Consider the following 25,948-nt stretch of genomic DNA (forward strand, 5'->3'; position numbering starts at 1 on the left):
CGTGCGAATCGCGAACCTGGCTTGTCGTAGCTGTTTTTTTGGTAACTGAGCCGCCAGAGTTTTGAGTCTTGCGAATGTCCTGGATCATCTCTGAGATCTGTAGTTGTTGAGTTTTAGATTTATCCTTTGACGCGGTCCTGGTCTTTGGTCCGCTAGCAGAGTGAGAACGACCTGCAGAGCGACGTAGGCGCCCAGCGATTTCAGACATGATAATGCCAAGCTTGTTTGTTCCCGGCCAAGCGGATGCGCGAGTGTGGATGGTGGCCTCTTTGTCCAGTCCAGATGCCCAAAAATCGTCATACGTGGTCTCAACAAAGACGGACTTTTTGTGTTTTTTTAATAAATCAGAAAATTCGGGGATTTGATCAGCTTTTGCCTCCAGAATTTCTGTCATAATGGCTATCTGTTTTTCCGTAAAGCTTGGAGACGGAATGATTAGCTTTCCGATTTTTTTGGCATCAAGTGCAGTAGCAGCCGATTGAATTGATGTTGCTCTAGGGATGTCCCCGCTGCGCATTGCCTTTATGTACTGGAATGCATGTTCAGCCGATTTGTGTGAGATACCAAACACGTTCAACTCACAGGGGTAGAAATTGGAAAGACAATTATCACGCCCGGCGAAGGGAAGCACATTGTTTTCAGATTCAACGTGGAATTCACACGATTCGTCGCCTGGTAGATGACCCTCATGTTTGCAAACTTTGCATCTTTTATTGTTAGGACAATCTCTAGTAAAGTGTGTATCCTCCCAGCAGTTGGTGCAACGGGGGTTATGTTTTGTAGAGGGTTGACCATGGTGATAGATGGAGCAGCGCAGACCGGCGCAGGTGGATGTACGTGGAAGGAAGACACCCTCGTCTAACGCTTTCACGTAAATGAACCGATTACCGTTAAGGATGCTCGTCATCTTCCTGGTTACCGGATGGCGGATTTTCTCATATTTGATGTCACTAGTGAATGACACATTGAAGTTTTTTAGCATGTTAAGAACTTCATTGTCGTCGACGGACAATGGTACACCTTTGACTGTAATTTTGATGACGTTATCAGATGGGTCATTAAGACCGGCTGAGTAAGGATTTGTATCATAAACTTTGACATTTGTGTTTCTTATATCAATTCCTTCTGTTAGAATTTTTGATCTGCTTTCTTTAGATTTTACATATATCCTCCACAAGTCTCTATCTTTTTGTACGCAAGTGAGATCACTGATGCTTTTGGTTACAGACATAGATAGATCAAAGTCGGAGATACGGGTAGACCCACATTGGATCTCCCTGTCTCTCAGATAAACCGGTTTTATGAGATCCATAGTACCGTTAGATAGTCACTGGTCACTGAGCGTACCTAGCGTATCTAGGATCGGCAGCCCGTGTAAGTAACCAGTATAATACAGGTAATACAGGTATGAGCGATGCTCACACAAAAGTTTTTCAATTCAGTTAATTTTGGCTTTCAAAAATATTATTTAACTGAAAAAACACCAAAGTTTCACTCACAGTTATGCATCCAAAGGAACATCCAAAGGAATTATCAAAATACACAATAAATCCTTTAGAAAATGTCAAAAACACAGAGCCGATATAAGCACCGTCATACGTCCCCGTGTCACGTGACATAGAGGTATGAATTAATTAGAAAAGGACAATGATTAAGAGAACCTTCAGATACGGTAAATTGTTTCATAAAAGAATGCAAGTGAGGCAATAGAATTGTATAAGTGTTGCATCATTTTGGAACAAACAATTAATTGTAAAATATGACATATAAAATTGAGTATTTACAGGTCGTAATTTGTCGAGCAAAATCGTGCATTGTTCTCAACAAGATTGTCAGAGGGTTACAGTTAATACACTCATATACTATATATATATATATATATATATATATATATATATATATATATATATATATATATCTATCTATCTATCTATCTATCTATCTATCTATCTATCTATCCGTAATATAATTGAAATAAGAAAATCTTCTTTTAAAGAGGGTACATGTACATAAGATGGTTACATTTGTAAATTGAATTTTAACATTAATATGCGTTCATACTTGATTAATGCAGGAAGAAGCTAGCTAGCATGGCAAGACAACTGTGAAATTATCTTTTTTCTGCAGTGCTTGCTACCTTCATTGCCCGTTTATAATATTGTTTTACTTGGATACAGTTATAGAAATCGCTGCTTAGGTCACCGTTAGACATTTTGTTCAGGTGAAAACTGCTAACTATGGTCCTAATGTATAGATGTCTCTTGTATATCTGCAGTACAGTTCACAATGTTTTTGTGGAAATCAATTATTGAACGTGAGGAAAATGAGGGAGGGCGACTGTTTGAAACCGTGCGATGGAGATAGAACACAGGCTTGTGGTGGAAATTGGAGAATTGCTATATATGAAAATCCTCAATACATACCAAGTGAGTACTTCAATAAACAATATGGTTTAAAAACTATTAAAATTTGCCGGTTTAAATATTTTCTGATATTCATGTTTTGATAAAATGTTGGTTTTCATTATTCACTATCTACGAAAATGAAAGTTTGTACCAAAATTCGAAAAAAAACAATCAGTTAGATATATCGTTTTTTTCTCCTAAGGATACCCTTTTAATCTAAATGAATAACTAGTGATAACTCCACATTATACTAAACACTTTGTTATATGTCCTCATTAATCGTTCGTTATCAAACATTAATGTAAATGAGTGTATAAATCTTTCAGCTGCCATCGTAAGAAAAGGTTAGTCTTTTTCAGATTCTTTTTCGTATAAAAAATCAATCGTATGGTAAACTTAACCAAAACTTTACCATTTATTTCCCTAAGAGTCATAAATATCTCAAGTACATGTACATATAAGCTGTCTTTATTTCATTTAAAGAAAACTGGAAATGTTTTAAAATGTTGTATTTTGATTTGAGACAAATAAATGTTTGTATTTAGAATTTGTTGGTTGTTACATGGATCAAACATACCGAACCTTGGGCGAAAAGATGACCTCCTCTACAGCAATGACAGTAAACAGGTGCAGAAAAACGTGTACGGATTTGAAGTTTAAATACTACGGTGTAGAGGTACGAAGTAATCAGAAAATGACAAATATTGAAAAAAAGTTCAGATTCCAAGAAAATATTCCTTTAAGGTGGAAGGCTACATCGTCACAAACATGTCTGACTTCCGTTCGAAACGCCATTGTGTTCCGGATTGATAACATTATGTCGTGGTACAAAATAGCTATACACAGTTTAATTGAACTCTTCTAACTAAGGAGACGAGATAGGACTGAAATCACCAAAACGCTTAGAAAACATGTCAATTTTCTTCCTGTTTATAGCTTTTAACTAACATTGATTATCAGCTGTTTTGTACGGAAAACGTGGACTCTAAATAATATACCGTTTCCCTGCTCTGCTGCTATTGGCAATACATTTTTTTCATGTCATCTGCAACAGACGATCATACATATGTGGCGGATTATCGATATAGGTAAGCAGATGTCAAATTTTCATTTAAACTATATATGTATGATGAATATAAAACGAAAGTACCGTAGTACGATCTCTTGAATTGATCCTAACTTCCCAAATTTAAAAAAAAATTTGCAGTAAAAGACTTTCACTGAAACTTTGACATTAAACTAATGTATTTTGATTTAAATAGATACAGCTAGGTAGCAATAGCAGTGGAAGCCCGGATTTGCAAGCAAAATAAGGGAAAGACAGGATTCTGAAAAGGAGCATGTTTTTCATTTCCACACATGCATGTGTATCACTATGGACATCTAATGTATGTACACGTATTAATATGCGTATGGTTGTTGTTTATAATTGCTATTGTATATAAAAAAGTAAAAGGCAATTTATAATATAATTAACTACTAATATTTTGTTCTGAAGAGTTAAATATATATAATGCATTCATCAATAATATAATTTTTCAGCTTCAAACATTATCATAAGCACTACTTATCTTATATCTACATATGTAGCATAGACTTGTTCCTTTTTTAATTTTTCTTCGTGATTTTTGTTAATTAAAAAATTGATCCCAAGATATTTGAGACCATGTAAAATAAAGACAGACAACTCTTAAACAGGATCTTTCATACCAAGATTTTTGCAATAATTAAGTATTTCCTTTAATTTTTCAATTTCATTCAATTTCTTTTCTTTATCCCATTCACCAACGAATATTGTTTATATTTTCAGGTTTTTGTGGGATTTTGTCCAGCAGTTTGCCTTAACAGAATTTTTTTATATTTTAGTTTCATATTTATGTGGATTCCAATAAAAATCATACAAACTTCATTCATGATTTTTTTGTTTTTCATTTCTAAACTTAATAACATTTCACTTTCATAAGAATTTTAAAACAGAAATGTTTAAAAATTTGATAAATAAGGGGTTATCTGGAACCAGACTGATATTTTAAAAATTCTCTAGAAAATAGTGTATTGTATTTTGAGGTATATTATTGTTGAATACTGTGCCTAGTATTGGTAACAAATGCATGCAACAAAAATCTCCTACACTTATTTGGTGTAGAGATCCACCTTAATGGGGAAAGGTAACTCAAAACACGTTGTACAATAAATTCAAAACCACAATCAAAACAACAAATGTAGCAACGAACTTTGAAAAAAATTACAGAACTTGTTTTGATTTTCAAAGTGCGTAAAGTTTGGGAACAAGTAAACGCACTTTGAATCTTTTTTTTTTGTTCGAAGTGCACTATGAATACACATCAACATTTTTTAATATCGAGGCACTTATCGCAATTTGAAAAAATGGGTAAATAAAAAATTCTGGATTTCGATTCCTCTTCATTTGATTTTACTGATTTTTAACCCAAGGTGCGCAAGTTTTTAAACTGCGTTTTAACATTGTTACATGTATTTTCATTGCCCGTTTGAGAAATCATATTGATATTGTTTGAGTCACGGTTAGACAAGGGTGTTTATGAGGTCACTGCTTACTATGGTTTTTTGTAATTAATGTATAAACTCGTATATTTGCAGTATAGTTCGCAGTGTTTTTGTGGATATGACCTTATACATGCAATAAAAGTGAGTGAGGAAGACTGTCTGACACCGTGCGCAGGTGATAGAACACAGGCTTGTGGTGGGTCATGGAGAATTGCTGTTTATGAAAATCCTCGATACATATCACGTGAGTACTACGAGGAAAACAATGTGTTTTTTTTTTAAAATAGGAAATAAAAAGTATTGAGATTTGTCGGTTTAAATAAATGTGTTCTCTTATTTAGTTACACGTTGATAAAGTATTTGTTTTTATTATTTACTATCTACGAACATAGAACTTTCTGCCCAAATTCACAAAAAGACCAGTCAATTCGATATTGTAAATGTGTTTTCTAAGAATACCTTTCTATTGTTAAAAATAATGATTATTATTATTATATTATACAGTTTATAATTTATGATTAGATCAGTGATATGCCTATTTTAATTGATCTGCATCAAACCTTTCTCTAATAAGTGTTAAAACCTTTCAGCTGCCATCGTAACAAAAGGTACGTCTTTTTAGGCTTTTCCACCTCTGGTGAAATACATTTTGATTTTCTTTTTTTCTTTTTATATTTTATTCATGGTGACTCTTTTTTGAATTATATTTATATAAGTAATTAAAAATTTATGTCATTTTTCATTAAATGTTATGACACAAGATTTTTATTTTTGTCCTAAAATTCCAGAACTTATAGAGTTATTGCCCTTTGTTTTGAAAATGCTTGTTATCACTTCTCTTCTCCTCTCTCTCAATCATGAGAGATATAGACTGTGAACATTAACCAATGTCTTAAGTTAATTGTTATGATTCCTCAATCTATTCATACCGAATGGCCCTGATGCCCCGTTTTAGCAGTTATTGCCCCTGAAAGTATTTAGAATTTGATAAAACACTTCCAACTTTTTTACTCTTCGTCGTAGAGACTTCGTACTAATTGGAATAAGATAGATTGATCAAAATGACATGCAAATTGAAGTTCTAGGTCATTTAAAAATATGTGATATTACATAAATAGTGCCTGTTTGGGAGGGTAACAGTAAATTGACACCCCGAGAAAACCATTGTCAACCGACGTGAAGTGGAGGTTGACAATGGTTTTTGAGGGGTATTAATTTCAACTGTTATCCTCACAAACAGGCACTATTTAATGTCTTAATTTAAATGACGTGAATTCTACGGCGAACCGTACGCGCCTAATTTACGAACATGTAACAATTCGTTGTGTTTCCCGTTGCCAAATGTGTTGCTAACGCTGAGGGTAATAGAACGAATTATTAACTGCGTATAAACCAATCAGAATTCAGTATTTAACATGGAAGTATAATAAAATGAGTTTTCACGTTTCTATTGTTTTGGGTAGTATTGAAAGTTGTATATGAATGTAGTAGGACCTCTTATAACATTTCAAAATATAGCCCTTCAGCCCTATCTTGAAATAGCGACATAGTAATTGCCCCTATTGTATGACTTGTTTGTTATTGCATTTCCTCTAAAACCAGAACAGCTAGAAGCTTGAAACTTTCACACTTTTATAAAAGTGACGAACTTAACCAACCAAAATAACATAAAGGTAATATTTCAAGGTAATATGACAATTTGTGAATTATTGAATTTTCATATTTCAATTTCTAGGGTTGTATAGAAAAACTTTATCATGTATGTAGTAGGTACTTCTTTAGACAATTGAAAATATGACAGAGATATTGCTCCTGATATATGAATTGCCTGTTATTGCTACAACGCTGGATCAATAGGAAACTTTTACGAATGTCATAACATGTAATTTACTTTAAGGATCTTTCACTCTATTAATACCAAATGGATTCAGAGCCTCTATTGATTGATCCTGATAGTTTTTTTATTTCGTTGAAAACATTTACAAATGTTAAACTATACATGACAGGGACATTGGACAATAAAAAAAAATTGACCATGTCAAATGACATAAACGTCAAAGATCAAATGGAAAAGTATCATTAAACAATCATTTGACTTTATTTTTTTAAACCGCAGAGGTAGCATTTCATCAATTCTATTAAAACAAATATGTTTTAACATAAAAATGATGAGGAAAGACCTCTAATAAATCAGGAACAATTAGTCTAATTGGTTACTGATATTTTGTGTAGTAACTTAACCATTAGTATAGCAAAATAGACTAAAACTTTGCCATCTATTTTCCAGGAGTAAAAACTATCTCAAGGATAAAAACTAAAAAAATCTAAATTTTATTTTAAGAAACAAGAAAAAATTGGAAATGAAGTTTAAATGCATATTTGTAGAATTTGTTGGCTGTTTCGTGGATCAAGAAGCCCGAACATTGAACGGAAAGATGACCACCTCTACAACAATGACAGTGGACACCTGCAGAAAAACGTGTACAGATCTGAAGTTCATGTTCTATGGTGTAGAGGTATGAATTAATAAGAAAAAGACAAATGAATTAGAGAAAGTTCAGATTTAAAAAATGATTATTGATTAATAGTCAGATAATTGATTTGGATTTGTATTGTACCATTTAATTAAAAAAAACTGTGACATATAAATATTAAGTATTACAGTCGAAAAAATATTTTATTTTCGTAATAAATGAAGTGTCATAAATTTAATATCACTTAATACCATTAATTTTCTTTTAAAGAGTAAACGTGCATGATATGGCTACATTTGTAATTTGAATTTTACAATAAAATACAATGATTCATGCAGGTATAAAGTTTGCTAGCATGGCAGAAAAAGTGCGGAATTTATTTTTTTTCTGCAACGCTTGCTACTTTTATCGCCCATTTGATATATTCTTTCACTTGAATAAAGTTATATAATTTGCTGTTTGAGTCACGATTAGATATTGGTGTTCAAGTGAACACTGCTGACTATTGGCCTTTTGTATAGTTGTATCTTGTATATTTGCAGTATGGTATACAGTGTTTTTGTGGAAATATACTAACACACTTCCAAGTAGTGAGCAAAGGCGACTGTTTAAAACCGTGCGCAGGGAATAAAAGACAGGCTTGTGGCGGACCCTGGAGAATTGCCGTTTATAGAAATTCTTAAAACATCATTGTGTTTGCTCCAGGACAAGATTGTTTTTAAACAAGAAATAAAAACTATTGAAAGAACTATATATGATAAGAATTAAATTTGGCCCCCATAATTCACCATTTTTTAAAGTGTTTCGGGTACAATAAAATGTTATGTTATAATAGAGAAGAGTTGATGTAAAATATATTTGTCACATATTTGTTTGATTTATTTGCACTCACTTGCAGTATATGACGTCAGAAGTGACGCTTTTTCTATAATTCAATCAAAATTAGTCGAAAATTGACATTTTTCTTATCTTTTTACGAATTGGAAATATAGAGCGCATGCTTAAACCAGGACAAATTTTTTGTCACTTATTAGACTTGGCTAGACACATCTCTGATTAAAATATTTTGTTGGTTCAAGCATGCGCTCTATGTTTCCTTAAAAAAACTGCTTGAAAACAAGCTTTTTAAAACTAAAATGCAAAAATGGCGGGAAAAGGTTGTCTTTACAATGCCGTATTTCTAAATTGTGGGCACTTGAATCAAAATGAACATTAAGTTTAAACATCACATTTATATCTGTACAAAGAAAACAAAGATTTACAGTAAAATAATGACATTCCTTTTAGGGGGGCCATTTTAGGCCCATACCATATGTAGTCCTTTGACGTTTTTTTTCTTAGATATTGATTACATGTTGGCCTATGTTATTCACATTATACGAACATACAAACCTGCATCTAAATTTGCAATAGGGCCAATTAGACATTATAAAAATTGTGTCTTGAAATGTCTTTCCGTCTGAGAGAAAACTTGATTATAAGCATATATTAGACTGCATACTTATTGGTATGCCTATTTTGGTCGTTCTTTATCAAACATTTTTGTAAATGGGTGTTCAAGTCTTTCAGTTTCAAAAGGAAGGTTCTGTAAGGAAAGATAATTCATTTTTCAGATTCTTTGTGTAAAAATTAAACGATTCATATTCATATGGCGGAATAAAGCAAATTTTTGCCATTTATGTTTTAAAATTTTGCAGACGTAATAAATATCTCAAGAATATAAAAGTTGTCACTTTATCATTTTAAGAAAATAAATTGTAATATAACCATATACATACAAGCAATGGCTTTTGCCGTAATCAAATTCTGGATTTGAGTCAGTAGTTTGATGTGATAACCACTACGCCACGATGTTGTACACAAAAAGGTGTTGATATAAACAAATCCCAAATGCAAAAAGCTTGATGTGACATACCAAAGCAGGTTCGAACTTGTGATCTGCGGTTTACAATGCCGATACTTTAACCTTTTAGATTGGACGATGTTCAACTAAGTCGATTAATACAATCATATAACAATCGTATAACAAAACATTAAAAAAAACCATTTGGTGACGTTGTGTTGCAAAACAGATACGTTTTGATGTAGTGAGGTACCTTATTGTAATATTATAGGGTTTTGAAGTACATCGATGATTCGCTGCATTAAACGACAATGTATCTTCCCGTATAAAACCTTTTATAAAATTGTAATATTGTAATATTTCTGTCATTAGTATATTATATAAATTTTGAATAATTTTTTGTAGACGGAAAAAGTGGCAAACATTTTGTGCAAAGATGCTAATAAAATCTAGTGCACTCGAAAATCGAGCTACATAATGAAATAGTGTGCTTTGTTTCATAAACATTTTAAAGTACTTCTTGCATGTAAGTAGGAAATACATTAAAACTCTGGAAAAGGCAGTTGAATATCCGTATTATTTGATTTACAAATTGACAGTGGAGAATTGTGGAGTAAAAAACCTATACAACCTTATTTTTCAAATTATACAATTAAGATATCCGAACTTAATATATTAGAAAATAGCAAATGTATTTTAGAAGAAAAAAATCATGCATTTCTTGTCAGCGTGGTCTTCTGTTTCCAAAAGATTGCCACGTACTTCTTTTGATATAAATTTATTTCCAATCGCCTACTCGCTTGTATTTTGTTTAAAAGTAAACTTTATAAAATTTAGGAGTTCTACATTGATGGAAGTACTTATTAATTTTGTTGAATCTCTTTATTTCTATTTAATTTTGCTCTTTTTATGAATTTGTACACGCAATATCTTCGAAATCACTTTGTTTGTTTTGATAAAATGTTAGATCGGATACAAAATATCCGGATTCATTTATGGCATATTTGGTTTTGATAAACGTCATTTCCAATACCAAACGAATGTCTTTTTATTTCAACATCTATAACGTGAGTCAAAATCCAGGTATCTACAGTAAGAGAGTTTTACGAGTGCAATGTTCTTTCTGCTAGCACTAGGCAGTCAGTTATACTCAATTAGACATAAAGCGTTGTAGTTCATGATTTGTGTGAAGAAATAAATCTATTTTAGATTCTTATTTTGATTGTGAGATAATTAGAGATAATTAATATAGCATTGTGTTGCTGTTTGAGAGGTCAAGAAGGTTTGAGCGGAGGGAGGGAATTAGAAGGCGGAGCAGCTGTTTCCGACCAAGTCCCTAACTGAAGTAACCACAATATTGGCCCAGCTGGTAGCTGTTATTATGGGTGTATAGAGACTGTATTTTAATCTTTGATTTCTTACCTATATTTCAAATTATAAAAGAAACGTTGGCTATAGATTTACTATTGCTTTGATTGAGTTTGGAAGTGGAATTCCAAGACTATACATTTTTCTAGGTTTATGAAGACATGTTGCTAGTTTAGACACAAAACGTGAATTGGCACAGTCATTAAACTAAACAAAAGCCCACCTGACCAACAGTTCCTTGTATCATTTTATATCAGTTTTTAAAACATTTCCCCCTTTTTTTTCTATGTTTAAATGTCAAACCACTCTTGGGGTCCCAGTATTGGTTCGGGGGTCAGAATTGTAACAATTTTAATCAAAAATTTTGTGGATGCTTGCATAGCAATCTTACAAATCGTAGCATTGTAGTTTTTCTTCAGAAGGTGTTTAAACAATTTTCCATATATTTCTATGTTAAACTTTGAACCCCTCTTTGGGCCCCATTATTGGTTCTAGGGTCACAATTTTAACAATTTAGAATCGGTATTATTTGAGGATGGTTTCATTGCTATATCACAATTTGTAGCATTGTATTTCTTCAGAAGAAGATTTTTAAACAATTTCTCTTTATATTTTCTGTCAAACATTGAATTACATGTACACCTCTTGCGGCCTTAGTATTGGTCCAGGGGTCATTATTTTAATGATTTAGAATCTACACCTTTTGAGGATGCTTGCATAATAATTTCACAAATTGTAGCATTGCTGCTTATAAAAAGAAGACGTTTAAACATTTTTCCTGTATATTTTTATGTTAAACTTTGAACCCCTCTTGGGACCCCAATATTGGTCCAAGAGTCACAATTTTCAGAATCTTCATTATGTTAACAAGCTTTTGTGTAAATATTGACATTTATAGTGCAGTAGTTCTTGAGAAAAAGATTTTTAAACAAGTAGTTCCGTAATATATTTCTACGTTATATTTTGAACCCATCTTGGGGTCCCAGTTTTGTAACAATATAGAATTTTCTCAATATGTACAAGCTTTGGTGTAAATATTGGCATTTTTGGTACGGTGGTTCTTAAAGATCATATGAAACGATATCCTGACCATATTGAGTTATATATGGGAATGAGTTCATAAGTGCCTATTTAATAAGACTGACATTGTTTTTTGGATATTTTATGCAAAATGTGAGCGCCACAGTCGATCAAAATTACTTAATCGGGAAAAGGAACATTGACTTACGCGGCTTACCTCCCTTGCTTATGACGTCAGTAAGACCCAATCGCCTTATAAAGCTATGTTGTGAATACAAATATCCATGTCATTTTGCACCATTTTAAAAGAAAAAAAATACTATTTTATATAAAAACTTGTATAATTATACAATAATCAACCACGTCAGTATTTTTTCTCTCAAGAAATGAAATCGTGTGCGTTTTTATTTACATGTAATAGCGTGTACATAATGATATTCGGTTTCGAGACTGCAGGGAGAATAAATGATTTTCTTCATAGATCCACATGCAAGTATAATATAATTTTAATATAAGCATATTTATATGTTTTATTTTGATCTTTTTAATGAAATTGACAAATTCAAAAATAAGTCTGATCGTTTTTTCCCATTTGCACGTTCATGCAATTCATTAAGATTTTTTTTCTAAACAACTTGTAGGCCTCATTGTGCCTCATTCGCTTCACGATTATATTGTTTGTTTCACTTTCAAATTCACAAATATGTTACCATTTAATTATTTTTAGTCTAAGAGAAATTTCTTCAAATGTTTTGTTTTTGAAACGTGTACTTGAATGTGCCGTGTTTTGATTTTAAAACGTGTATGTGCGGTGTTTACTCACAGGTCCCTTTTATCTCACTTTCTTCCGCAATGTTTTCTTTCGGTTGTTTTTTTTTCATTATTGATGCTTGTTCTTAATATAATCTGTTGATTATTTTCACATTCGTTCACAACTATTTTTATCAAACAACCGATTTATTTTACCGATACATTTCTAAATCCTTAAATGTTATATATTTCCGCGATCTAATTTAATAAAACGTTAATACACGTGTACACAAAGTATTTTCTAAAGATATTGCTACATGTATATATCAATAAGTCAGAAATTTATATTATTTCGAAATAAAATTTAAGAATAATTTTACGGCATTTTATAGCAGCTCTTAAATACAATTAAACTATGTACACAATGCCTCAAACATTTTCATTGGCCTGCCTTATATACTTTTTTATGTGACAAAATAAATCAAATCAATTTTAAATGCTTTAATTCCCTATAAATGTAGCTCAATCAATATAATGTTGGAGCATTTCTTTCGTTAAATTTCCACTCCAGTACGGGATCTTCATCATGATTTTACTTTTGTGAGAAGCTGATATTAGATTTACTCATTAACGACCAATTAAAACCAAGTCATCTGTAGGCTACTACGAAATCAAATGATCTCATTTGAAAGGAAAGACACGTTCATATATGCAAAAATTACTAAAATTTAATCGATAAACTACTGTAAATTTACACTAGTTTCAATGCGTTGTTTACATCGGTGGGTCTTTGTGACGTCATAAATCCACAAAATCAAGAACGATAAGCGGGCAAGAATTTTTTCAGGTGCTCAGTTTTCACGGTTATTTCTCAGTAATGCAAAGGCAAAAAAATCTTACATCATGTATTTTAACATTTGTTTATACCAAGCTTAATATTCATGAAAGAAAATCATAGTGTTAAAAATCGTTTCATATGACCTTTAAGGAAAACATTTTTAAAGACACATACCCTATTTTCACTGTTTTGCATTTATCGCCCTTTTAAAAGGGTCTTGTCCTTTATTTTAACAATTAGAATCCCCGTCCATAAAGATGCTTTGTACCAAGTTTGGTTAAGTTTTGCCCAGTGGTTTTAGAGAAGTCAAAAATGTGAAAAGTTTACAGACAGACGCAAGGACGGACAAACGGAGGGGCGGACGGATAGATGGACGGACGATGGACAACTAGTGATCATGAAAGCGTACTTAAACCTTTGATTCAGGTGAGCTAAAAGAGAGCTACACAGGACCAAGATAGTTTATGATGCTGCCATTATTTAAGGATTCAAACAACAATTTCATTTAAAAATTCTAATAGTAATTTATTAAATAACAAAAGTGTTCTTCTCTGTAAAATGAACGTTGATTACTGTGTAACCATCATTGTTCGTTGGAGACCAATGTTCGTGGCTTTCGTTGGTAATCCTTGCTTACGAATTTACATCCCCACGAATGTGTATACAATCACTTGTTTTATATTTATTGAAATTATCCCGATTACACTACCAACGAAATTATGTCCCTACGAACCAGGAAAATTTTGACTGCCTACGAACATTGAACCCCACGAATAAAAATGATTCCAATGTAATCAATATTTTCACCTTGTTTTAAAAAAGTTGCATTCAATTAAAATGTAAATTTTTATGTTTTGAATCTTTTGTAATAACTAGTAAGTGGTTTTCAACTGTTTTGAGGACACAAATTTTCAGACATTTTATTAAATTCTTCTGCCGGTTCAGCCGTTTGCCGGTAATCTTGCACAATGCATTTGAAGGTAAAAGGAAGTCAATATCATTTTAATAAAGGGTAACGTCTCTTTAAAGGTGGAGATAATTAAAAATATGTGTAATAAAGGGTGTGTATTTTAATAATCATCTTCACAGAAACCACTGTATCAGAACTGCCCTTTAAAATATATATATACATTGTGTGTGTGTGTGTATATATATATATATATATATATATATATATATATATATATATATATATATATATATATATATATATATATATATATATATATATATATATATATACGAGTTGCCCAAAAAGCATTTTTGTCATTTTAAATGTTGTTATTTATACATATTGTATATCTAAATCTTTGTCATAAAATTTCAATTCAAACAAAAGTGGTTTTGAATGTTTCCCATAGAAATAAATTAAAATTTTAATGTATCGAAGGGTTGCGGAAAGTACGCACGGCCAAGCGTAAAAATTGTCCAAAGTTTTTAGATATCAATATTTACAGTTTTCATAAAACATTTCAAAACTTCATAATCTTCTAAAATGATGTAGTCTGTATGGTGTATGTCATTTTCATACGTCGTTTGAAAGTATTTTCAAACCAGCAGAGGGCTTTTAAAAGATTTCACGGCATAAATATGTTTTTAAAAACGCCCGAAAATGCGACGTTATCTGACCGCACGGAACAGCGCACCATCATAAAATTTTGTCGACTGAGGTAAATCACCGATAGAAACAAAACAAACGATTGAGGAAACAGGAAAACATCAAAATATTTCGAGTTTACATATCCACAAGTGGCACAAGTGATATTCTGATGGAATATGCAATTGTACCATTGATTCATTTTTACAATGATTTTTTCATCTTTAATTACTAACTTGCATTACCACATATTCCACTACATGCGGATCGATAAGTAAATGTATGTTGTACACGAGGTGTATGCTCTCGGGGCGATGGAAAGGAGGTCAAGGGATGGGTATTGTTGCATGTCATGATTGTTACTCTATAAATCTTATTTTTAAAATATTCAGATTATTATACAATGCGAAAATAAAAAAGAGAGTTTGAGGGGGCGTAAACGTTCGATAACTTGATATAATGTTTCCAAGATATTTGGTTTCATTTTAATAATACGTTTTGAAGAGGACACCAATATCAGAGAGTATATAAAGCAGATAGTTGACTAGTTTGTTTTTCTTTCGAAAACAATTCACAATGTGGAAACTTATCATATTGTTAGTGGTCGTCTGTAATGTTAACGTCATTGGAATCAAACTTCTCTTGACAGGTAAATCCTACAGCTTTGTATTTGTCGATACTGTTTGTATATATAATATGTACATGCATAAAAATGATTTTATTTGTTAAACCAAATTAACGAAAAAAAATGTTCTTTTATCACCAGAACTACATATAATATGAGCAAATACTTAAAACAGTCTGAAAACGTCGATAGGAACAAATGTTTAGTGTATCTTTCAGTTAATACCTCCCTTATATATTGGTATTCATTTGGAAACCTAATCCACACAAGTGTATCTAAAATTGTCTTCATTTCAAAACACAGGTGACTGTCTTTGTAATTTACACTTCGAGTGCATATTTGTAGAATTTGTCGGTTGCTACATGGATCAAGAAACTAGAACATTGAACGGAAAGATGACCATCTCTACAAAAATGACAGTGGACAGCTGCAGAAAAACGTGTACAAATCTGAAGTTTAAATACTACGGCGTAGAGGTACGAAATAACTAGAGAGGAACAATTTAAGAATCGGAAAAATATTACATTCATGATAAAAGTCATTGTTGAATTGTATTAGAATTGCATCATTCCCCCTGAAACTTTTTTCAATTGTGTCAGGCATATATTGGGTAATGACTGAAAATAACTAGTTGTTTGACGAACAAAATGGTTTAGTGTTCGTAGGAATTGTGTCAAAAGGCTAAAATGTTGAAGGTGTGTATGTTGTCATATGTTGTCATTCATATTGAATAACAGGTAAATACCATTATAACAAACTCTTATTTGAAGTAAAGTTCTTCAGATCGCTACAATTGTGAATTACAATGTAATTTTATTCATAAAATGCTTTCTGTGGTAATTCAGGTAGGGTTACATCAATTTTTCTACGATGATTGATACCTATATTGCTAATTTCAAATATTTGTGTACTTGGGAACAATCATATCAATTAGCAGCTTTAGGCACATGTACAGTAAGATTAATTGTGTTCGAGTGAACACTGCAGACTATGGGCTTTTTCCTTAAATAAGTGCGTGTGTTTCTTGTATACCTAAAGTATAGCGAAGAGTGTTTTTGTGGAAATAAACTGACAACCATAACAAAAATGAGAGACGGCGACTGTTTGAAACCGTGCACAGGTGATAAAACACAGGCTTGTGGTGGAGACTGGAGAATTGCTGTGTATGAAAACCCTTATATCACACCACCAAGTGAGTCCTTCTATAGATAAAATGTTGGTCTTCATGATTTGCTATAAACAAGTACATATGTTTTACCTAAATAATCAATCATAGTGGAAGAAACGTTTTCTTGAAATACCTTTCCAATCTGAAGAAAACCCTTACAACAACTACATCTTCATCTTCATTATCAGTGATTTGCTGTTTTTATTCGTACTGTAACAAACGTTACTATTATAAGTGTTTAAACGTTTCAGCTGCCATTGTCATGAAAGGTGAGTGTTTTGTAAAACCTAAAACATTCAGATTTCAAAATAAACGAAACTTTTGCCATCTAAATTTTAAGGAGTAATGAATATCTAAAGGTTACAAAAACCTGTTTTATTCAATTATAATGTAACCAAGCAGTAAGGAATTCCAAAAGACAGCCGTTTTGTTTAACAGATTTATTAAACGTTTTAAAGCATTGAATATAAACAAAGAAAAATACATTAGACAAAATACAATTTTACATGTACATTCAATATGTTTTAGTTTCGATATTTCGTTGATAAAAATGCAACCGTTATTTCAGTATTCATTTATATGGTAAAACATGTTTTGTAGCAATTTCATATTAGAACTTACAAACAAGTTTCAGAAATTACAATAGCAAGATTAACTGCAAAAATACGATAAAGTATAAACCTTGCAATTAAAATAATATGCCCTAATCACTATCATGGTAGTAAAGAAATATATAACTAAATATAATATTAACCTACCACAAGATGCAGCTGATATACACTGGATTGTCCGACGTCGTTAAAATGAAATACTGCCCAATTGAACTTAGGTTGAACGGTTACTTATACTAATAGAGAATCAAATTTATTGGATAATAATATGAACTAATGAAATTAAAGAACCATACGCGCGCAATAAAACTTTAGATGAATAATATTTATGAATATACTGCACAAAACGAAAATAGAAAATCCAAAAACGAATAAATACATATGAAATAGATAATAATAAATCTGTTCTACCACAATAAGAAAATAAAAAAATGTTTAAAAGTACTTTGTTGTTTTAAAACAGGTAAATATTTGTAGAATTCGTTGGTTGCTACATGGATCAACAAGCCAGAACCTTGAACGAAAAGATGACTGTCTCTACAACAATGACAGTGGACAGCTGCAGAAAAACGTGTACGGATCTAAAGTTTAAATACTACGGCGTAGAGGTACGAAGTAATCAGAAAAGGACAATTTTAGATTCAGAAAAATATTACATTCAAGATTGGAAGTCAGGCATTAGAATTGTATTACATTGTAGTATTGCACATTATCCTGCAACTAACATTTTAGTTATCAACTGTGTCCGGTATATATTGAGTATTTACTTGTCATAAGTTGTCGTTGTCGAAAAAAAAAATACGTGTTCGTACAAGACAAGACTTAAATGTTGAAGGTTTGTTTGATATCACACATCTTGGATACACATGTAGCAGGTAACTATCATGGAAAGCAAAATCTACTTTGGGATAACGTTCTTTAGATGGCTAAAATGTGAATTTAATTTAATTATTAAAAAGTTTTGTTTGGTGATTCAGGTAGGGTTTATCCACTTCTCTGTAATGACTGCTGCCTTTGTTGTTTGTTTCAAATATTTATCTACATGGAAACAACTATATCAAATTGTACGAAGTAATCAGAAAATGTCAATTTTAGATTCAGAAAAACATTACATTCAAGATTTGAAGTCAGGCAATAGAATCGTATTAGTATTGCACCACTCTCCTGCAACTTACATTTTAGTTATCAACTGTGTCCGGTATATAGAGGATATCTATATTGTGTGATTTCATATTTGCTTTATCCAACGAGTTGAAATGGTGTATATATTCGTGAGGCTTGCCAACAAGTTGGATAAAGCAAATATAAAATCACACAATTATAGATGTTCTATTTATCTCATACAATTTGATTTATATTGTGAAGCTTTTGAGACAGTCCCTTATATGAGCTGAATATTGATTTTTTTTTCAAAGATTAAAACCAATGATGCAACGTTGTATCATGAAGTTATTGTGACCTTGCGCAATACAATTTAGTACGTCATTTCTGAGATAAGCCTAAACTGTTTTAATGAAAAGTTTTACTGAAATAAACCTTGAAATATTTTTTTAGCTCTAAATAATTTTTCTTAGAGCTTCTTCATTTGATTAAATGTAAATACTGATCAGAAGACTTGAATAATCAAGTTTGTTGACATACACAAAGTTGCGAATGCTCGTTAGTTTGAATTGACTCGAACAAGGAACAGTTGTTGATGTTTTATTACACAAACACCAACCTAATGATTTGGGATTGTAATAGTAAATAAGGATGCTTACTGGTGGTGGAATCAAAGTCTTTGAAACATTTTTTCGGTAAGTTCTTGTATATAAACACAACCAGTGCACTCTGTTTTCATCGCGTCGTCAGGATGAAGTCCTTGATAGTTACCGTAATTTGCAGTTTTATAAACTACCCAAAGCTAATTGACAGTTTGAAGGGGGTTACACTTATCAAATATCTTGACAAACAAGAATAAAGGTCTTTTGGTTACGGTTATGTATAACCTTTCAAAAAGAGTTGTGGGGGGGGGGCTAAGCCCCCCCTCCCCCATTACCCCGGGTTCCGACGCCTATGCTTACGCAGTTATGTGTTTTCCTTCATATTTGTAAGAAATGGAAGTCTTTGACAAAATCCTTTTTATATCACTTTTTGTAGTAGATATAGTTATGTTTAAAGTACTCGCAACTCTTCGAAAATAGGTCACTGAAGCGTTGAAGCGAGGGGCTGTGTCAAAAATAGTTCGGTCCGGAAGTATTTGATCAAGCATCACCCGTTTGATATAGCAAAGTTTTATCACACGGGTAATATACACCAAACGTATGAGAAAAAAATAGAGTATTTACTTGTCATAATTTGTCGTTGTCGAACAAAAATGATAAGTGTTCGTACAAATTGTGTCTAAAGACTTAAATGTTAAAGGTTTGTATGATATCACACGTTTTGGATACACATGTAGCAGGTAACTACCATGAAAAGCAAAATCTACTTTGGGATAACGTTCTTTAGATGGCTAAAATGTGAATTTAATTTAATTATTAAAAAGTTTTGTTTGGTGATATAGGTAGGGTTTATCCACTTCTCTGTAATGACTGCTGCCTTTGTTGCTTGTTTCAAATATTTATCTACATGGAAACAACTATATCAATTTGCCGCTTTAGGCACAGTTGGACAAATTGTGTTGCAAACTATAGGCCTTTTTTCTTAAAATGAAGGTATCTTGTATATCTACAGTATGGAAAAGAGTGTTTTTGTGGAAATAAACTAACAACCATAAAGAAAATGAGAGACGGCGACTGTTTGCAACCGTGCACAGGTGATAAAACACAGGCTTGTGGCGGAGATTGGAGAATTGCTTTGTATGTAAACCCTTATATTACACCACCAAGTGAGTCCTTCTAATAACACAATGTAGTGATTTTTTTAAAAAATAATATATAAATCCTTTTGAAATTTGATGGCTTAAATACAGGTGTTATGTTAATTACATATTGATAAAATGCGAGTTTTTATTATTCCGTATCTACGAACACAAAGGTTTGCACCTTAATGATTAATCAAATTGTAAAAAAAAGTTTCCTGAAATGTCTTTTACATTTGAAAAAGAACCCTGATAATAGCTACATCTTAGTGTTCATACTTAAACATTTGCCGTTTTTAATTTTGTTCCGTATCAAACGTTACTATAAAAATTGTTAAAACCTTTCAGCTGCCATCGTTAAAAAAGGTGAGTGGTTTTTCAGATAATTATGTTTTGTAAAAAATTCATCCGCTGCAAAATAAACGAACAATTTACTTTGCCTTGCCCTCTTTTTCAAAGGAGTAATGAATATCTAAAGGTTACAAAAACATGTTTTATTCAATTATAAGAAAATTTTAAAAAATGTATAAAAGTACTTTGTTGTTTTAATACAGGTGAATATTTGTAGAATTTGTTGGTTGTTACATGGATCAACAAGCCAGAACCTTGAACGAAAAGAAGACCATCTCTACAACAATGACAGTGGACAGCTGCAGAAAAACGTGTTCGGATCTAAAGTTTAAATACTACGGTGTAGAGGTACGAAGTAATCAGAAAAGGACAATTTTAGATTCAGAAAAATATTACATTCAAGATTGGAAGTCAGGCATTAGAATTGTATTAGTATTGCACATTCTCCTGCAACTAACATTTTAGTTATCAACTGTATCCGGTGTATATTGAGTATTTACTTGTCATAAGTTGTCGTTGTCGAACAAAAATGATAAGTGTTCGTACAAGACAAGACTTAAATGTTGAAGGTTTGTATGATATCACACATTTTGGATACACATGTAGCAGGTAACTACCATGGAAAGCAAAATCTACTTTGGGATAACGTTATTTAGATGGCTAAAATGTGAATTTAATTTAATTATTAAAAAGTTTTGTTTGGTGATTCAGGTAGGGTTAATCCACTTCTCTGTAATGACTGCTGCCTTTGTTGCTGGTTTCAAATATTTATCTACATGGAAACAACTACCGTATATCAGGTGTTTTCCGCGTCATGTTTTTTCCACGATGTAGAACCTAGAACGGTATATAAAATTTACGCGAATCAAATTTTAACTATTTCAAAGTCATAGTGAAAATATAATTCAAGATTGTTGAACCCTGTGAAGTAAGAGGGTAAAAGTATCTAAATTGCCATTTACACCATTCCCTTCATGTTAAATAATTACCGATAATTATGTTCAGAGACGCAAACAGTCATAGATAAATAGATCATGTACCGTTACAGTAGCTCAGGTAAAATAATTAGACATTGGTTTACGCAAAAAAAGCGACCGTTTTAATTAGCTTGTCAATGGATTATTAAATAAACTATGAGGCTAACATACGTATTATCTTACGCTTGCTTCCGATCCCGCAATTTCTACTCTAAACTTACTGAACACAGTTTATTCTAATTGTACATACCTGTTTACTTCATTAGGAAAGAGAGAACTATATTATAAGAACAACACTTTGTATCAAATTTACGCTGATATATTTTACGCGATTCGGAAATCGTCGCGAACAAAGCGGAAATTGGATACACGCGGAAAAAACCTGATATACGGTATATCAATTTGCCGCTTTAGGCACAGTTGGACAAATTGTGTTGCAAACTATAGGCCTTTTTTCTTAAAATGAAGGTATCTTGTATATCTACAGTATGGAAAAGAGTGTTTTTGTGGAAATAAACTAACAACCATAAAGAAAATGAGAGACGGCGACTGTTTGCAACCGTGCACAGGTGATAAAACACAGGCTTGTGGCGGAGATTGGAGAATTGCTTTGTATGTAAACCCTTATATTACACCACCAAGTGAGTCCTTCTAATAACACAATGTAGTGATTTTTATTAAAAAATAATATATGAATCCTTTTGAAATTTGATGGCTTAAATACAGGTGTTATGTTAATTACATATTGATAAAATGCGAGTTTTTATTATTCCGTATCTACGAACACAAAGGTTTGCACCTTAATGATTAATCAAATTGTAAAAAAAGGTTTCCTGAAATGTCTTTTACATTTGAAAAAGAACCCTGATAATAGCTACATCTTAGTGTTCATACTTAAACATTTGCCGTTTTTAATTTTGTTCCGTATCAAACGTTACTATAAAAATTGTTAAAACCTTTCAGCTGCCATCGTTAAAAAAGGTGAGTGGTTTTTCAGATAATTATGTTTTGTAAAAAATTCATCCGCTGCAAAATAAACGAACAATTTATTTTGCCTTGCCCTCTTTTTCAAAGGAGTAATGAATGTCTAAAGGTTACAAAAACATGTTTTATTCAATTATAAGAAAATTTAAAAAAAATGTATAAAAGTACTTTGTTGTTTTAATACAGGTGAATATTTGTAGAATTTGTTGGTTGTTACATGGATCAACAAGCCAGAACCTTGAACGAAAAGAAGACCATCTCTACAACAATGACAGTGGACAGCTGCAGAAAAACGTGTGCGGACCTGAAGTTTAAATACTACGGTGTTGAGGTACGAAGTAATCAGAAAAGGACAATTTTAGATTCAGAAAAATATTACATTCAAGATTGGAAGTCAGGCATTAGAATTGTATTAGTATTGCACATTCTCCTGCAACTAACATTTTAGTTATCAACTGTATCCGGTGTATATTGAGTATTTACTTGTCATAAGTTGTCGTTGTCGAAAAAAAGATACGTGTTCGTACAAGACAAGACTTAAATGTTAAAGGTTTGTATGATATCACACATTTTGGATACACATGTAGCAGGTAACTATCATGGAAAGCAAAATCTACTTTGGGATAACGTTCTTTAGATGGCTAAAAATGTGAATTTGATTTTATTATTAAAAAGTTTTGTTTGGTGATTCAGGTAGGGTTAATCCACTTCTCTGTAATGACTGCTGCCTTTGTTGCTTGTTTCAAATATTTATCTACATGGAAACAACTACCGTATATCAGGTGTTTTCCGCGTCATGTTTTTTCCGCGATTTAGAACCTAGAACGGTATATAAAATTTACGCGAATCAAATTTTAACTATTTCAAAGTCATAGTGAAAATATAATTCAAGATTGTTGAACCCTGTGAAGTAAGAGGGTAACAGTATCTAAATTGCCATTTACACCATTCCCTTCATGTTAAATAATTACCGATAATTATGTTCAGAGACGCAAACAGTCATAGATAAATAGATCATGTACCGTTACAGTAGCTCAGGTAAAATAATTAGACATTGGTTTACGCAAAAAAAAAGCGACCGTTTTAATTAGCTTGTCAATGGATTATTAAATAAACTATGAGGCTAACATACCTATTATCTTACGCTTGCTTCCGATCCCGCAATTTCTACTCTAAACTTACTGAACACAGTTTATTCTAATTGTACATACCTGTTTACTTCATTAGGAAAGAGAGAACTATATTATAAGAACAACACTTTGTATCAAATTTACGCTGATATATTTTACGCGATTCGGAAATCGTCGCGAACAAAGCGGAAATTGGATACACGCGGAAAAAACCTGATATACGGTATATCAATTTGCCGCTTTAGGCACAGTTGGACAAATTGTGTTGCAAACTATAGGCCTTTTTTCTTAAAATGAAGGTATCTTGTATATCTACAGTATGGAAAAGAGTGTTTTTGTGGAAATAAACTAACAACCATAAAGGAAATGAGAGACGGCGACTGTTTGCAACCGTGCACAGGTGATAAAACACAGGCTTGTGGCGGAGATTGGAGAATTGCTTTGTATGTAAACCCTTATATTACACCACCAAGTGAGTCCTTCTAATAACACAATGTAGTGATTTTTTTTAAAAAATAATATATAAATCCTTTTGAAATTTGATGGCTTAAATACAGGTGTTATGTTAATTACATATTGATAAAATGCGAGTTTTTATTATTCCGTATCTACGAACACAAAGGTTTGCACCTTAATGATTAATCAAATTGTAAAAAAAGGTTTCCTGAAATGTCTTTTACATTTGAAAAAGAACCCTGATAATAGCTACATCTTAGTGTTCATACTTAAACATTTGCCGTTTTTAATTTTGTTCCGTATCAAACGTTACTATAAAAATTGTTAAAACCTTTCAGCTGCCATCGTTAAAAAAGGTGAGTGGTTTTTCAGATAATTATGTTTTGTAAAAAATTCATCCGCTGCAAAATAAACGAACAATTTATTTTGCCTTGCCCTCTTTTTCAAAGGAGTAATGAATGTCTAAAGGTTACAAAAAACATGTTTTATTCAATTATAAGAAAATTTAAAAAAATGTATAAAAGTACTTTGTTGTTTTAATACAGGTGAATATTTGTAGAATTTGTTGGTTGTTACATGGATCAACAAGCCAGAACCTTGAACGAAAAGAAGACCATCTCTACAACAATGACAGTGGACAGCTGCAGAAAAACGTGTGCGGACCTGAAGTTTAAATACTACGGTGTTGAGGTACGAAGTAATCAGAAAAGGACAATTTTAGATTCAGAAAAATATTACATTCAAGATTGGAAGTCAGGCATTAGAATTGTATTAGTATTGCACATTCTCCTGCAACTAACATTTTAGTTATCAACTGTATCCGGTGTATATTGAGTATTTACTTGTCATAAGTTGTCGTTGTCGAAAAAAAGATACGTGTTCGTACAAGACAAGACTTAAATGTTAAAGGTTTGTATGATATCACACATTTTGGATACACATGTAGCAGGTAACTATCATGGAAAGCAAAATCTACTTTGGGATAACGTTCTTTAGATGGCTAAAAATGTGAATTTGATTTTATTATTAAAAAGTTTTGTTTGGTGATTCAGGTAGGGTTAATCCACTTCTCTGTAATGACTGCTGCCTTTGTTGCTTGTTTCAAATATTTATCTACATGGAAACAACTACTGTATATCAGGTGTTTTCCGCGTCATGTTTTTTCCGCGATTTAGAACCTAGAACGGTATATAAAATTTACGCGAATCAAATTTTAACTATTTCAAAGTCATAGTGAAAATATAATTCAAGATTGTTGAACCCTGTGAAGTAAGAGGGTAACAGTATCTAAATTGCCATTTACACCATTCCCTTCATGTTAAATAATTACCGATAATTATGTTCAGAGACGCAAACAGTCATAGATAAATAGATCATGTACCGTTACAGTAGCTCAGGTAAAATAATTAGACATTGGTTTACGCAAAAAAGCGACCGTTTTAATTAGCTTGTCAATGGATTATTAAATAAACTATGAGGCTTACATACCTATTATCTTACGCTTGCTTCCGATCCCGCAATTTCTACTCTAAACTTACTGAACACAGTTTATTCTAATTGTACATACCTGTTTACTTCATTAGGAAAGAGAGAACTATATTATAAGAACAACACTTTGTATCAAATTTACGCTGATATATTTTACGCGATTCGGAAATCGTCGCGAACAAAGCGGAAATTGGATACACGCGGAAAAAACCTGATATACGGTATATCAATTTGCCGCTTTAGGCACAGTTGGACAAATTGTGTTGCAAACTATAGGCCTTTTTTCTTAAAATGAAGGTATCTTGTATATCTACAGTATGGAAAAGAGTGTTTTTGTGGAAATAAACTAACAACAATAAAGAAAATGAGAGACGGCGACTGTTTGAAACCGTGCACAGGTGATAAAACACAGGCTTGTGGCGGAGATTGGAGAATTGCTTTGTATGTAAACCCTTATATTACACCACCAAGTGAGTCCTTCTAATAACACAATGT

General features: G+C 32.1%; 1 protein-coding gene and 1 long non-coding RNA gene across 2 annotated transcripts in view; both read left to right on the forward strand.

Annotated features, from left to right (window-relative positions):
• LOC128176228 (uncharacterized) overlaps positions 1-25,948 on the forward strand; it is a 46,271-nt gene that overhangs the window by 11,408 nt on the left and 8,915 nt on the right. The window contains exons 8-26 of the mRNA XM_052842404.1: positions 2,276-2,426; positions 2,732-2,749; positions 2,951-3,081; positions 5,025-5,175; positions 5,522-5,539; positions 15,792-15,922; positions 16,485-16,638; positions 16,866-16,883; positions 17,703-17,833; positions 19,941-20,094; positions 20,416-20,433; positions 20,636-20,766; positions 21,883-22,036; positions 22,359-22,376; positions 22,580-22,710; positions 23,828-23,981; positions 24,304-24,321; positions 24,525-24,655; positions 25,770-25,923. Coding sequence (XP_052698364.1) covers positions 2,276-2,426; positions 2,732-2,749; positions 2,951-3,081; positions 5,025-5,175; positions 5,522-5,539; positions 15,792-15,922; positions 16,485-16,638; positions 16,866-16,883; positions 17,703-17,833; positions 19,941-20,094; positions 20,416-20,433; positions 20,636-20,766; positions 21,883-22,036; positions 22,359-22,376; positions 22,580-22,710; positions 23,828-23,981; positions 24,304-24,321; positions 24,525-24,655; positions 25,770-25,923 — 1,966 coding nt within the window. The remainder of the gene's footprint in view (positions 1-2,275; positions 2,427-2,731; positions 2,750-2,950; positions 3,082-5,024; positions 5,176-5,521; positions 5,540-15,791; positions 15,923-16,484; positions 16,639-16,865; positions 16,884-17,702; positions 17,834-19,940; positions 20,095-20,415; positions 20,434-20,635; positions 20,767-21,882; positions 22,037-22,358; positions 22,377-22,579; positions 22,711-23,827; positions 23,982-24,303; positions 24,322-24,524; positions 24,656-25,769; positions 25,924-25,948) is intronic.
• LOC128176229 (uncharacterized) lies at positions 3,156-4,314 on the forward strand. Its single transcript, XR_008242766.1, has 3 exons — positions 3,156-3,493; positions 3,668-3,793; positions 4,216-4,314. It is a non-coding gene; the product is annotated as an uncharacterized LOC128176229 (long non-coding RNA).

Source organism: Crassostrea angulata, chromosome 3, assembly GCF_025612915.1.
Source record: "Crassostrea angulata isolate pt1a10 chromosome 3, ASM2561291v2, whole genome shotgun sequence".
Classification (NCBI taxonomy): domain Eukaryota; kingdom Metazoa; phylum Mollusca; class Bivalvia; order Ostreida; family Ostreidae; genus Magallana; species Magallana angulata.